Below are 15,506 nucleotides of genomic sequence, written 5' to 3'. Positions count from 1 at the left end.
GGCAGGACACATTTGCCCGTCGACCCTTTGGAGGTCACGGCCCAGAGGATCGTGATCTCTAACGTCCCGCCCTTCATTGTCAGTGAGCTCCTTCTTCCCCATCTCAACAACTTGGCGGAGATCCGGTCAGGTGTCCAACCGCTCCTGCTCGGTCTTAAGGACCCCGCCCTCCGGCACATATACTCCTTCCGACGCCAGGTATTCATCTGCCTGGCCCGGAAGGAGGTCACGGAGGGCTCTTTTACCATCCTCCACGAGGGCGCGGCCTATCGCGCCTTCTGGACGGCGGACGGTGTGCGGTGCCACCCGTGCCGTGAGGTGGGGCATATTAGGAAAAACTGCCCCATCCCAGAAGGCTCCCCAGCCCACACCAACGGCTGGGGGTGGCGCCGCCGCACCCACTCCCCCTCCCCCAAAGTCAACAGCACAAGCCCCGGCACCGGGGGCTAAGCCGGAGGCTCCCAATGCCTCAGCCTCTGGCAGGGAGGGGAGTGAGCGTCGACCGGACAGAAGGCGCCCAGGAAGACGCAATGCATCAAGCCCGCCCACGGGGAGACCACCCTATCCCCATCCCCATCCCCTTCCCCTCCACGTAGACCACAACCCGCCCCGCCACGACAATGCCCCTGCGGCCGTGCCAGCATCGCCCCGGCATGGGAACCCTGACCCCCGAACCCCCAAACATGTACCTGATTCTGGCCCCACTGACCCCGACCCCGACCCCCACCCCCACATTACAGAAACCCCTGGGGCTTCAACATCTACCCGGTTCGGAGGAGGGAGGGCAGCCCTGAAGACCTCCTCTTGGGTCTGCTCCTGGGCCTGGCCAAACTGGCTATAAACAGGTCCAGACAGCGGGCCGTGGAGTGGGTCGTGAGGGCCAACTGCCTGCCCCTCTTCCATGGTTACATTAGAGCCTGGGTGTCCTTAGAGAAAGAGCACGTGGTCTCCACCAACATCCTGGAGTTGTTCAGGGAGAGGAGGGTGCCGCAGGGAGTGGAGTACATTATTTCCCCCTCCAATTCTATTTTGATTTAGTCCCTGCCCTCCCCTTCACTGTTTGATCACACAGCATTGCCCTTTGATGTGAAGGGCACTGCTTGTCACTGGCCACTCGAGTGTTTCCTATCTTCCTGGTGGTGGAAATTGTATAAAGATTCGTGCACTTTGTGTCTTTCACTGTGTCTCACACCTGCACACACACAACATTGGTGCTAAAAAAAAATAGGAGTGTCAAGGGCACTGCTTGTCACTGGACCACTTGGGTGTTTGCCTATCTAGAGTTGGGAAAAAAAAGAAAAAGAAAAAAAAATGAACAGGAGATGCTCTATTTTGATTTAGTCCTTACCCTCCCCTTCACTGTTTGATCACACAGCATTGCCCTTTGATGTGAAGGGCACTGCTTGTCACTGGCCACCCGGGTACTTTCCTATCTTCCTGGTGGTGGAAATTGAATAAAGATTCGTGCACCTTGTGTCTCTCACTGTGTCTCACACCTGCACACACATACCATGGGTGCTGGGGAAAAATAAGCACTCCTGTAGTTAGGCGGTAGTGTGGGGGTTAATAAAAAATAAACAGGAGATTGGATGTGAAGGGCACTGCTTGTGAAAAAAAAATTTTAAAAATGAAAAGGTATGTCCCTCTGCTTTTGGTTGCACTTCAGCCCATGCTCCTGATCTTTGGGTACCCAGTACAGAGGAGGGAGGGCAGGTCTGAAGACCTCCTCGTGGGTCTGCTCCTGGCCAAACTGGCCATAAACAGGTCCAGGCAGCGGGCCATGGAGGGGGTCGTTAGAGCCAACTGCCTGCCTCTCTTCCGCGGTTACGTTAAAGCCCGGGTGTCCTTGGAGAAAGAGCACGCGGTCTCCACACCAACACCCTGGAGTTGTTCAGGGAGAGGAGGGCACCGCAGGGAGTGGAGTACATTATTTCCCCCTCCAATTCTATTTTGATTTAGTCCCTGCCCTCCCCTTCACTGTTTGATCACGCAGCATTGCCCTTTGATGTGAAGGGCACTGCTTGTCACTGGCCACTCGGGTGTTTCCTTTCTTCCTGGTGTGGAAACCGAATAAAGATTTGTGCACCTTGTGTCTTTCACTGTGTCCCACACCTGCACACACACACATGGGTGCAGGGGAAAGAATAAGCACTACCGCAGTTCGGCAGTAGTGTGGGGGTTAAAAAAAGAAGATAAAAATGAACAGGCACGTCAGACATCCTAACACTCTGAGTCCCGGCTCTGAATGAGCCAGTACGAAAGTCAAGGACCCTCCACATGTAAATAAAGGATAACATAGTGCAGATACTGGTCTCTGTGGAGAGATTTCAGTGGCAAAAGTTTTTTTAAAAAATCTATTAATTCATGGAATGTTTCACCACAAGACCAACAACTTCACATTCATAACTGGCTCTGTAAAGGGGCAATAATGGGTATGAAATTACCACTTCAGATTATTGGGAGTCTGCAGGATCAGGAATGGATCTCCTGACCATTGGTGCTTGCAGCCCAGGAGATATTCAAAATTTATGTTACTTGGCACATCAACAGCTTTGCATTTGACCAATTGTGGCATAAAGGAGTGAGCAAAACTGGAATCAGTGTGTGTCAGGGGAAAACTCTCTGGTAGTTGGAGTTAGATCCAGCTCAAAGGAAGAGGTTGTGATTGTTGGAGGTCAGTGATCTCTGCAGGACTTCCTCAGGACAGTGTCCTTGCACTAGACATCTTCAGCTGCTTTATCAATGACCTTCCGTCCATCATAAGGTCAGAATGAGAATGTTTGCTGATGATTGCAATGTTCAGCACCATTCACAACTCCTTGGATATTTAAGCAGTTCAAGTCCAAATGCAGCAAGATGTGGACAATACCCAAGTTTCAGCTGACAACTGGTAAAGAATAAGTGCCATGCAATGACCATCTCCAACAAGTGACAATCTCGCCATCATCCCTTGATATTCAATGTCATTATCGCTACTGAATTCCTCACTACCAACATCCTGGTGGGTTATCATTGACCAAAAGTTGAATTGGACTCACCATTTAAATACTGTGGCTACAAGAGAAGCTCAGATATTAGAAATACTGCAAGTAACTCACCTCCCGGCACCTCAAAGCCTGTCCACTATCTACAGAGCACAAATCAAGAGTGTGATGGAATACTCCCCACTTACCTGGACAACTGCAGCTCCAATAACACTCAAAAAGCTTGATAATATCCAAAGCAAAGCAGCCTAGTTGATTGGCATCATATCCACAGACATTCACACCAACTTACAAAATGAACAAAGTAACTCACCAAGATGCCTACAAATCTTCCAAAGCATAGCCTTTACTAACGAGTAGGACAAAGGCAGAAGAATAAGAATGCAATTTGCAAGGTCCCTTCCAAATCATTCACCATCCTGACTTGGAAATATCTCACCATTCCTTCAGTGTCACTGGATCAAATTCTGGAAATTCTTCCCTAACAGCATTGTGGACCTGCTCACATCTCACGTACTGTAGCAGTTCAAAAAGGCAACTCATCACCACCTGCTCCAGGGTTATTTGGGATGACCAATAAATGCTGGCCGAGTCAGTGACACCCATATCCCATGAAACAATAACAAAATAGTACAAGGGATGCAGATGTGAGTGGGGGAAGGGATGAAGGTCATACAGATGAAGGGAATACAGATGTGACCAGACCACATTATCTTAAACCCTCTTCCTACCACTCCTCTTTTCCCTTCCCTTCTCCTCTATTCACACCATACTCTGCCTCCCTCAATGTTCCAACCACTTCCCTTTCTCCCTGAACTTCATTTGCCCGCTTCAACTTTACACACTTCTTCCCACCCACTCTTTCTCACATCTTCTCTCTGTCTGCATTCTTTTCCATCTCTCTATTTCTTGACCTGCACTATCTCCTCCTGCTTCTGACACCACCATGTGGATCACAACACCTACCTCCACTCCTTCTCTCATCACCTAACTCCCCACCACCTTCTTTTCTCACCTCCTGCACACCATTCCGTCCTTACTCTCCACCCACATACTGCTCCCTTCTCACTATCGGCCTGCATAGCACTCACAGGCAATGGGTGAATGTTGCTGCCATCACTACCAACTTTTTCTCCTCACCATTTCACTATTAACCCTTAATCCCCTCTCACCATCAAACATTCTCTCCTTCATCCATCAACCTTTCCCCCAACCTCACCAGCAACCTCCAGCTCAACCTCACTATTAATCCCTACACACCCACCATCAATCCTTACACACTCTCCACCAACCCTAACCCCATCTCACCACCAAATCTCATCCCCCTACCATACCTTCTCCCAATCCTCCACCCTCTCCAACCTCACCACTAACCCCCACCCCATCCCCACCACCAACTCTTCCACCCCTGCCATCATTCCTTACTCATTCACCAACCCTTAAACACCAACATTCAACATTCACTAACGCCCACAAATCCAATAAATCTCCCCCTTCAACCTTCACGCCCAACAACCCTCCCTCTCACTACCAATCCTACCTCCACACCATCAACCCTTTCCTACCCATCAACCCTTTAGTCACTCCCCATCATGAAACCTTCCATCAGCTAGGGTTTAGTCAGCATCTGGGGGATGGGGTGGTGGATGGGGTTTAGTCAGAGTTTGGGCGATGGAGTTTAATCAGGGTCTGGGGTTGGGGTGGCAGATGGGATTTAGTCAGGGTCTGGGAGTGAGGGGTAAATGGGGTTTAGTCAGGGTCTGTGGTTTAGTTCGGGTTTTGGGGTGGAGGTTTAGTCTGGGGGGAAGGTGGATGGAGTTTAGTCGGGGCTGAGGCATGGGGGATGGGGTTTAGTCAAGTTCTGAGGGAGTGGGGTGGTGGATGAGGATTAGTCAGGATCTGAGAAGCTGCGCTGGTGGATGGGGATTTGTCAGGGTCTGAGAGGCTGCGCTGGTGGATGGGGATTTGTCAGGGTCTGAGAGGCTGCGCTGGTGGATGGGGATTTGTCAGGATTGAGAGGCTGCGCTGGGGGATGGGGATTTGTCAGGATCTGAGGGGATGATGGATTTGTCAGGGTCTGAGGGGATGGTGGATGGGGATTTGTCAGGGTCTGAGGGGATGGTGGATGGGGATTTGTCAGGGTCTGAGAGGCTGTACTGGTGGATGGGGATTTGTCACTGTCTGAGGGGATGGTGGATGGGGATATGTCAGGGTCTGAGAGGCTACGCTGGTGGATGGGAAATTGTCAGGATCTGAGGGGATGCACTGGTGGATGGGGATTTGTCAGGGTCTGAGGGAATGGTGGATGGAGATTTGTCAGGGTCTGAGAGGCTGCGCTGGTGGATGGGGATTTGTCAGGGTCAGAGGGGATTTGTCAGGGCCTGAGGGGATGGTGAATGGGGATTTGTCAGGATCTGAGGGGATTTGTCAGGGTCTGAGGGGATGGTGGATGGGGAATTGTTAGGGTCTGAGAGGGTGCACTGGTGGACGGGGATTTGTCAGGGTCTGAGGGGATGGTGGATGGGGATTTGTCAGGGTCTGAGGGAATTTGTCAGGGTCTGAGGGGATGGTGGATGGGGATTTGTCAGGGTCTGAGAGAATGGTGGATGGGGATTTGTCAGGGTCTGAGAAGCTGCGCTGGTGGATGGGGATTTGTCAGGGTCAGAGGGGATTTGTCAGGGCCTGAGGGGATGGTGAATGGGGATTTGTCAGGGTCTGAGGGGATGGTGGATGGGGAATTGTCAGGGTCTGAGAGGGTGCACTGGTGGATGGGGATTTGTCAGGGTCTGAGGGGATGGTGGATGGGGATTTGACAGGGTCTGAGGGGATGGTGGATGGGGATTTGACAGGGTCTGAGGGAATTTGTCAGGGTCTGAGGGAATGGTGGATGGGGATTTGTCAGGGTCTGAGAGACTGCGCTGGTGGATGGGGATTTGTCAGGGTCTGAGGGGATTTGTCAGGGCCTGAGGGGATGGTGAATGGGGATTTGTCAGGATCTGAGGGGATTTGTCAGGGTCTGAGGGGATGGTGGATGGGGATTTGTCAGGATCTGAGGGGATTGTGGATGGGGATTTGTCAGGATCGAAAAGGATGCGTTGGTGGATGGGGATTTTTCAGGGTCTGAGGGGATGGTGGATGGGGATTTGTCAGAGTCTGAGGGGATGATGGATGGGGATTTGTCAGGGTCTGAGGGGATGGTGGATGGGGATTTGTCAGGGTCTGAGGGGATTTGTCAGGGTCTGAGGGGTTGATGGATGGGGATTTGTCAGGGTCTGAGGGGATTTGTCAGGGTCTGAGGGGATTTGTCAGGGTCTGAGGGGTTGATGGATGGGGATTTGTCAGGCTCTGAGGGGATGGTGGATGGGTATTTGTCAGGGTCTGAGGGGATTTGTCAGGGTCTGAGGGGTTGATGGATGGGGATTTGTCAGGCTCTGAGGGGATGGTGGATGGGTATTTGTCAGGGTCTGAGGGGATTTGTCAGGGTCTGAGGGGTTGATGGATGGGGATTTGTCAGGGTCTGAGGGGATGGTGGATGGGTATTTGTCAGGGTCTGAGGGGATTTGTCAGGGTCTGAGGGGTTGATGGATGGGGATTTGTCAGGGTCTGAGGGGATGGTGGATGGGTATTTGTCAGGGTCTGAGGGGATTTGTCAGGGTATGAGGGGATGGTGGATGGGGATTTGTCATGGTCTGAGGGGATGGTGGATGGGGATTTGTCAGGGTCAGAGGGGATTTGTCAGGGTATGAGGGGATGGTGGATGGGGATTTGTCAGAGTCTGAGGGGATGGTGGATGGGGATTTGTCATGGTCTGAGGGGATGGTGGATGGGGATTTGTCAGGGTCAGAGGGGATTTGTCAGGGTATGAGGGGATGGTGGATGGGGATTTGTCAGGGTCTGAGGGGATGATGGATGGGGATTTGTCAGGGTCTGAGGGGATGGTGGATAGGGATTTGTCAGGGTCTGAGGGGATGGCGGATGGGGACTTGTCAGGGTCTGAGGGGATGGCGGATGGGGATTTGTCAGGGTCTGAGGGGATGTCGGATGGGGATTTGTCAGGGTCTGAGGGGATGGCGGATGGGGATTTGTCAGGGTCTGAGGGGATGGCGGATGGGGATTTGTCAGGGTCTGAGGGGATGTCGGATGGGGATTTGTCAGGGTCTGAGGGGATGTCGGATGGGGATTTGTCAGGGTCTGAGGGGATGGCGGATGGGGATTTGTCAGGGTCTGAGGGGATGTCGGATGGGGATTTGTCAGGGTCTGAGGGGATGGCGGATGGGGATTTGTCAGGGTCTGAGGGGATGGCGGATGGGGATTTGTCAGGGTATGAGGGGATGGCGGATGGGGACTTGTCAGGGTCTGAGGGGATGGCGGATGGGGATTTGTCAGGGTCTGAGGGGATGGTGGATGGGGATTTGTCAGGGTCTGAGGGGATGGTGGATGGGGATTTGTCAGGGTCTGAGGGGATGGTGGATGGGGATTTGTCAGGGTTGAGAGGCTGCGCTGGTGGATGGGCCCAGGGTCGACGGTTGCGTCTCGAGCAGAAAATGAAATCATCGGCGCGCGCCCGGCCAGCCGCGCGGGACCACAGCGGAATGGGGCGAGGCCGTTACTGCGCATGGGCGGCTCCGTCCGTGTCTGGGGCTCTGATGCTCGTACCCAGGCGCGCGCTGCCTCGGGCATTCCGGCGTGTCCGCGCACGCTCGAGCCTTGACGTTCTCCGCTGACTACGTGGCTGCGGCTGGATGATCGGGTTCGCAGGGCGAGTGGGAACAGGAGCTGGGATCCGAGAGACGGGAGGGTGGTGGACACGGCGGCGGCAGTGACCGCTCCTGTCCGCGGCTTGGAGGGACAGTCCTCTCGCCGAGGCTTGACCCGAGTGTTGCTGTGGCCTAGGGCGGTGAGTTATTAGCGCTCCCATCGGACCGAGTCCGCGACTGGGGGCGCCGCGACGGCCACAAACTCATCAACTTTTCCCAAAGTTAACGGCACCTCCACAAACTGTCCCCGGGGCAGCTCACGTTCACATCGACCCCAATGTGGTTATAACCTCCACCGTGTGTACCAACCCGGAGAGTATATAACGCTGAGATTTGTGCTCACACCTCCAGTGTGTATATAGCCCCCCCAGTGTAAATATCCCAGCGTGTATGTAACCGCCAGGGAGTATATGTGTATCACAGAATGGGTATAACCCCCAGAATGTGTACATACTCCATCCAGTGTATATGTAACCCCCAGAGTTTGTACAGTTTACTGGAATCTGTAATGATGCTGGAATCTATACTGAAAAAAAATGCTGGAAATCACAGCGGGTAAGGCTGTGAGAGAGTACATGCAGAATGAATATAACCCCTACAGTGTGTGCACAGCTCCTGTGTGTACATAAACACCAGTATACATATGCCAGTGTATGTACACAGCCCCAGATTATGGATTCAAACCCTTAATGTATATACCCTCCAGAGTGTGTCCATACCCCAGAGTGCATATAGCTTCCAGTGTGTAGAAAGTCCTTGAATGTGCATTACCCAGAATCTGTATTTAACTCTGAGTGTGTACACAGCCCCAGGTTGCGCATGTACCTCCTCCAGAATGTATATGATCCCCAAATTGTAGGCACACCCCAAGAGTGTGTATTCTCACTGGATTGTGGATACAACACCAGATTGTGTACATACCCTAGATTTTAGATACAGCTCCAGACTGCAGATGCATCTTTGAAGTGTATGGAACCTCCAACATGTTGAATACAACCCCTAGGTGTGCATACATTCCCTCGTGTAAATATCTTTCCAGATTGTTTACACACCCCCAGAGTTTAGATTGTGCCTACAACCTCTGAGTGTACATATGTAGATTGTTACCTAACCCCCACAGTGTATAAAACCTCCCAGGATGTAGATACCTCTCTGTTTCTGCATGTTTTGTACACACCTTCAGATTGAGGATACGACCCCAGACTGTGTTAACAACCTTTGACCATCTACATCCCACAGAGAGTACATATCTGGAGATAGTACAGATGCCAAGTTGTATGTAACCCCTCCCAGATTGTGTATATAACTCCAGATTTTGTACACACCCAAGAATGCATCAACCCAAAATGTATACACTGCAACCAGTACTATACTGCAAGTTGTATATATGTTCAGATTGAATGTATGCCCCCTAAGTGTATATACCCCAACAATCATAAATACCTGCAGATTATAAATACCCTAGGTTCTGCACCCATATATGTAAAAGAATCCCAGATAGAGTATGTTCCTCCAGATTGTGTATAAATGTCCAGAGGGTATATGCATCCCCAGCTTGTACATATGTACAACCCCAATTGTATAAATACAATCCAGATTGTACATACGCCCCCAGAGTTTCTGAGAGCCCCAGACTGTACAAATACAAGATTATATCTGAAACCCAGATTGCATATCCTCCCCAGATTGTTGATAAGACCAGCTTGTAATATACACCTCTAGATTATAATTCATAACTATATTGGAGAGAACTGAGGGAGTGCAAGTCATCCACAACTGTTGCTGCTGAGTCTAGTCTTTGCTGTTCGAACATGCATATGGCAACACAGGTGGAGCTTGAATTGGCCTTCAGGAGTTGTGTAGAATTCTCATCTATTTCAAACGTTCATCCCAAGATATATAATCACAGGGACACCAATTTGAATTGCACCTGTAAAAATTACACCATTCAATCTTGCAGAACGTGGTAGCTGCCCTATTTTCTCACTTATTTTGGAACTATTAGTAAATGAGTGCACAGTCAGTGTGAGGGAGGTTTTGCCTGAGTAAGACAACAGCCATGTAATGATAGTGTCAAAGCTGTAGAGATCTACAACACGGAAAAAGGCCCCTTGGTCCATCAAGTAAGTTGTGCCGATCAGAACCAAGCATCTAACTGTACGAATCCCATTTTACAGCACTTGGCCATAGTCTTGTATTCCTTGGCATTGCAAGTGTTCATTGAAATACTTCTTCAGTGTTATGATGGTTTTGGTTTCTATCACTCTTAAAGGCACTGAGTTCCAGATTCCCACTACTCTCTGACCTCTCGATGAAAATGTTTTTCTACGCCCAAAATGGAGTGGTACAGAGCACAATGGTAAGCACTGCTGCCTCTCAGTACCAGGACCTGGGTTCAATCCCAGCCTTGGGTGAATGTGTGGAGTTTGTACGTTATCCCTGTGTCTGTCTGGGTTTCTGCCAGGTGCTCCGGTTTCCTCCCACAGTCCAAAGATGTGCAATGGATTGGCAATGCTAAATTGCCCCATAGGGTCCGGGGATGTGTAGGCTGGGTGAATTAGCTAAATTAAATGCAGGGTTACCGGGATATGTTGGGGGTCTGGATAGGATACTGTTTGGATGGTCAGTGCAGACCTGATGGGAGAAATTCTTTTGCTGCACTGTGATTCTTCTATGATCCTCACATCACATCTAAACTTTCTGTCCTTTTATTTATATCATCTTTCATTAATCTCTCTATCAAGAGGAAAAATCTCTTCCTTTCTCTCCTATCTATGTGTCCCATGACTTTATACATCTCAATCATGTCTCCTTCTCCATCTCCTCTCTTCTAAGGAAAACAACTTGTTGGTCCAATTTCTTTTCATAATTGAAAGCCTACATCCCAGGCTATGTCCTTGTAATGCCTCTCTGTATCTTTTCCAGTGCTATCACATCTATCCAGTTATGTGGATTCCAGAACTGACACAGTATTCTAGCTCTGGCCTAACCGATATTTTATATTGATCCAGAATCGCCACCTTTCTACTAAACTCAGTGCTTCAACTAATAAAGGCAAGTATACACCTTAACTACTTTATCCATCTGTCCTTAAGGGACCAATGTGTAAGCACGCCAAAGTCCCTCTGATCTTCAGTGCTTCCCAGGGTCCTACAGCTCATCATGTATTCACTTGCCTTATTCGTCCTCCCCAAGTGCATAACCTCACACTTATCTGGATTGAATCCCATTTGCCGTTGTTCAGCCCATCTGACCAGCTCAACCATACCTTCCTGTAATTTAAGGCTATCCTCTTCACTATTTACCATCCTGTCAATTTTTGTATCATCTATGAATTTACTGATTTAAATTTGAATGTAGGAGATATCAATCATTTAGATCATAGTGTGAAAGCAGGCCATTCAGCCCATTGGGTCCACACCAACCCTCCAAAGAACATCTCCACAACCCACCACTCCAATCTATAATTTTAACCCTGCATAACCCATGGCTAAGCCGTCTCACCCACACATCCCTGGATATTATGGGCAATTTAGCATGGCAAATCCAGCTTATCTGCACATCTTTGGACTGTGGAAGGAAACCCACTCAGACATAGGGAGAATGTGCAAACTCAACACAGACAGTTGTCTGAAGGTAGAATCAAACCCAGGTCTTTGGGAGGCAGCAGTACTAATCACTGAGCCACTATGCTACCCCACCAACTGCAAGAGCCCCAACGCTGATTCCTGTGGGACCTCACTGAGCACATACTTCCAGTTGGTAAAATACCCCTTACCAATAACCCTCAGCTTCCTGCCACTCAGCAAATTTTCTTGGATCCCATAGGCTTTCTCCTTTCTTGTCAGTTTCCCATGTGGGACTTTATCAAAAGTGTGGTTGATATCAAAGATATGTTTGCCATGGTCCAAAACGTGTGGTGCTGAAAAAGCACAGCCGGTCAGGCAGCTTTTGAGGAGCAGGAAACTCGACATTTCGAGCATAAGCTTTTCATCAGGAATGTGTTATTTCCACCTCACTATCATGCCTAATGAAGGGCCTATGCTTGAAATGTTGACTGTCCTGCTCCTCAGATGCTACCTGACTGGTTGTGCTTTTCCAGTGCCACACTTTTTGACTCTGATATCCAGCATCTGCAGTCCCCACTTTGTCCTCTATATCTGCATGGGCCACAGTGGTGCCTGTCTCTTTGTCAGGTATGTGGAACATTCCTTGTTCCACTTCTCCTCTGATCCTTTTTCACAATTCTTTCTCTGGTATGTTGATGACATCATCAAATGCTGTTTCCCTCTCCCACCTGGAATTGAAGAAATTTGTCGATTTCCTGCCTTCTCTCATCTTCACCTGGTCAATCTCCCTTTCCTTACTCGACATCTGTTTCCATTTCTGGGGAAAGGCTGGCCACCGATATTCTATTACAAACTCTGTTACCTGGACTATACAACCTTATGCCCTGCTTTCTATAAAGGCTCCACTCCATTCTTACAGTTTTTCTGCCTCCGTTGCATCTGTTCTTCTTCTGAAGGGGAGCCTCAGATATATCTACTTTGTTCCTCAGTCGAGGATTCCTGCCACTGAACAGGTCCCTCAGCTGTGTCCAACACATTTCCTGCACATCTGCCCTCACCCCTTCCTTTTTCCTCCCATAACACTAAGAGAGTGCCCTGGTCCTCGCTTTTCACTTGACCAGGATCTGCATCCAAAGGATCATAATCTGCCATTTCTATCATCTCCAGCAGGATGCCACACCAGATGCACATTCCCCTCCCTTGTCAGCATTGTGTAAGGACGATTCCCTCTAGGATACCCTTGTCTCCTCCTCCTCCACACCCAAGGCTTTTCAACAGCCCACGGCATCTTCAGAAGGTGTAACGCCTGCCTGTTAATTTCCTCCCTCACTATCCAAAGCTCCAGATACACTATCCAGGTTAAGTAGTAATTTACCTGCACATCACTCAATCTAGTCTACTGTAGTTGTTGCTCACCTTGTGGACTCCTCTGCACTGGGGATATGAAACGCAGACTGGGTGGCCGCATTGCGGTACATCTGTATCCTGTCTGCGGAATGACCCAGAGCTTCCAGTTACCTGCCACTTCAACACACCACCATGTTCCAAGGCCAACATTTCTGTCTTGCTGCAGTTCTCCAGTGAGGCTCAACAGAAGCTGGAAGAACAACTTCTCGGTTTCCACTTGGGGACTCTGCAGGCTTCAGGACTCTACATTGAGTTCAATAATTTTAGCATCTCAACACCTTCTTCTGACTCTTTTACTCACCCCAGGCTCTGTTATCCCATGGCTGCTTTTAGCACAGCCAACCCCTTATCACCTATTTATGCTCCCCATTGGCAGCTCTTCCTTCTCCCTGGCTTACCATTATCCATCACATAGTTTGCCTAACTGTCTTGCTCTTTGGGCTCCAAGTCCACTTATTGCTTAATCCTTTACCTCCAGCCTCCCTCTCCAGCCCATTCTGCATAAATGCCACTATTTCTCTAATAGTGAGTAAGGTCAGGGCATTTATTTAAAGTTTAGAACATAGAACAGTACAGCACAGAACAGGCCCTTCAGCCCACGATGTTGTGCCGACCACTGATCCTCATGTATGTGCCCTCAAATTTCTGTGACCATATGCATGTCTAGGAGACTCTCAAATCTCCCCAATGACCCTGCCTCCACAACTGCTGCTGGCAATGCATTCCATGCTCTCTCAACTCTGTGTAAAGAACCTGCCTCTGACATCCCCTCTGTACTTTCCTCCAACCAGCTTAAAATTATGACCCCTCCTGTTAGTCATTTCTGCCCTGGGAAATAGTCTCTGGCTATTGACTCTATCTGTGCCTCTCATTATCTTTTATACCTCAATTAGGTCCCCTCTTCTCCTCCTTTTCTCCAATGAAAAAAGTCCGAGCTCAGTCAACCTCTGAGTTGACTGATAAGATAAGCCCTCCAGTCCAGACAGCATCCTGGCAAACCTCCTCTGAACCCTCTCCGAAGTATCCACATCTTTCTTATAATAGGGCGACCATATCTGGACGCAGTATTCCAAGAGCAGTCTAACCAAAGTTTTATAGAGCTGCAACAAGATCTCACGACTTTTAAACTCAATTCCCCTGTTAATGAAAGCCAAAACAACATATGCTTTCTTAACAACCCTGTCCACTTGGGTGGCCATTTTAAGGGATCTATGTACCTGCACCCCAAGATCCCTCTGTTCCTCCACACTACCAAGAATCCTATCCTTAATCCTGTACTCAGCTTTCAAATTCGACCTTCCAAAATGCATCACCTCGTATTTATCCAGGTTGAACTCCATCTGCCACCTTTCAGCCCACTTCTGCATCCTGTCAATGTCCCGCTGCAGCCTACAAAAGCCCTCTATACTGTCAACGACACCTCCAACCTTTGTGTCATCTGCAAACTTGCTGACCCATCCTCCAATCCCCTCACCCAAGTCATTAATAAAAATTACAAATAATAGAGGCCCAAGGACAGAGCCCTGTGGAACACCATGCACCACAGGCAGAATATTTTCCTTCTACTACCACTCGCTGTCTTCTGTTGGCCAGCCAATTCTGTATCCAGACAGCTATGTTCCCCTGAATCCCATTTCTCCTGACATTCTGAATGAGCCTACCATAGTGAACCTTATTAAATGCCTTGCTGAAGTCCATATACACCACATCCACAGCTCGACCCTCATCAATATTTCTAGTCACATCCTCAAAGAACTTGATAAGGTTTGTGAGGCATGACCTGCCCCTCACAAAGCCGTGTTGACTGCATTTAATCAAGCCATGCTCTTCCAGATGGTCATAAATTTTATCCCTCAGAATCCTTTCTAACACCTTGCAGACAACAGACATGAGACTTACTGGTCTGTAATTGCCAGGGATTTCCTATTTCCTTTCTTGAAGAGAGGAATTACATTTGCCTGTCTCCAGTCCTCAGGTACGACTCCGGTGGAGAGCAAGGATGAAAAGATCTTCACAAGTGGCAAAGCAATTACATTTCTTGTTTCCCAAAGCAGCCGAGGACAAATCTGGTCGGGGCCTGGCAACTTGTCAATCTTAATGTTTGACAAAATTTTCAGCACATCAGCTTCCTCTATCTCTATCCATTTCAGCATGCACACCTGCTCTTCAAAGGTTTCATTTACTACAAAGTTTGTTTCTTTTGTAAAGACAGAAGCAAAAAAACTCATTTAGGGCTTCCCCTACCTCCTCAGACTCCACACACAAGTTCCCTATGCTATCCCTGATCGGCCCTACTCTTTCTTTGATCATTCTCTTATTACTCACAAGTGTAAAATGCCTTTGTATTCTCCCTAATCCGTTCTGCCAAGCCTTTCTCGTACCTGCTCCAGGCTCTCCTCAGACCATTTTTAAGCTCCTTCCTTGCCTGTCTGTAATCCTGTAGAGCTGAGCTTGAACCTAGCTACCTCCACCTTATGTAAGCTACGTTTTTCCTTTTGACGAGAAGCTCCACCGCTCTCGTCATCCAAGGTTCCTTTATCTTACCACTTCTTGCCTGTCTCAGAGGGACATACTTATTCATCACTCGCAACAACTGTTCCTTAAACAGTCCCCACATGTCTACAGTGCCTTTACCATGGAACAATTGCTCCCAGTCCATGCTTCCTAACTCATGTCTAATCGCAACATAGTTTCCTCTTCCCCAATTAAATATCTTCCCATTTTGCCTAATCCTCTCCTTCTCCATAGTTATGTAGAATGTGAGGCAGTTGTGGTCATTATCACCAAAA

The 15,506-nt window shown here is 49.0% G+C and overlaps 1 protein-coding gene across 4 annotated transcripts in view; it reads left to right on the top strand.

Moving 5' to 3' along the window:
• The first annotated feature begins 7,690 nt into the window (after positions 1 to 7,690).
• slc39a13 (solute carrier family 39 member 13) overlaps positions 7,691 to 15,506 on the top strand; it is a 60,317-nt gene continuing 52,501 nt past the window's right edge. The window contains exons 1-2 of one of the 4 annotated variants that reach the window (XM_060838698.1): positions 7,691 to 7,881; positions 10,667 to 10,795. Coding sequence is in view for 1 of the 4 variants with exons in the window: in XM_060838696.1 (XP_060694679.1) it covers positions 10,078 to 10,100 (23 nt within the window). In the remaining 3 variants the exon portion in view is untranslated. Of the gene's footprint in view, positions 7,882 to 10,012; positions 10,101 to 10,666; positions 10,796 to 15,506 lie in introns of those variants that run through there. The other 3 variants (XM_060838696.1, XM_060838699.1, XM_060838697.1) reach the window with 3 other exon arrangements.

Source organism: Hemiscyllium ocellatum, chromosome 18 (assembly GCF_020745735.1).
Source record: "Hemiscyllium ocellatum isolate sHemOce1 chromosome 18, sHemOce1.pat.X.cur, whole genome shotgun sequence".
Classification (NCBI taxonomy): Eukaryota; Metazoa; Chordata; class Chondrichthyes; order Orectolobiformes; family Hemiscylliidae; genus Hemiscyllium; species Hemiscyllium ocellatum.
Note: the sequence above shows the minus strand (reverse complement) of the source record. Positions and strands in the feature narration are given on the sequence as shown.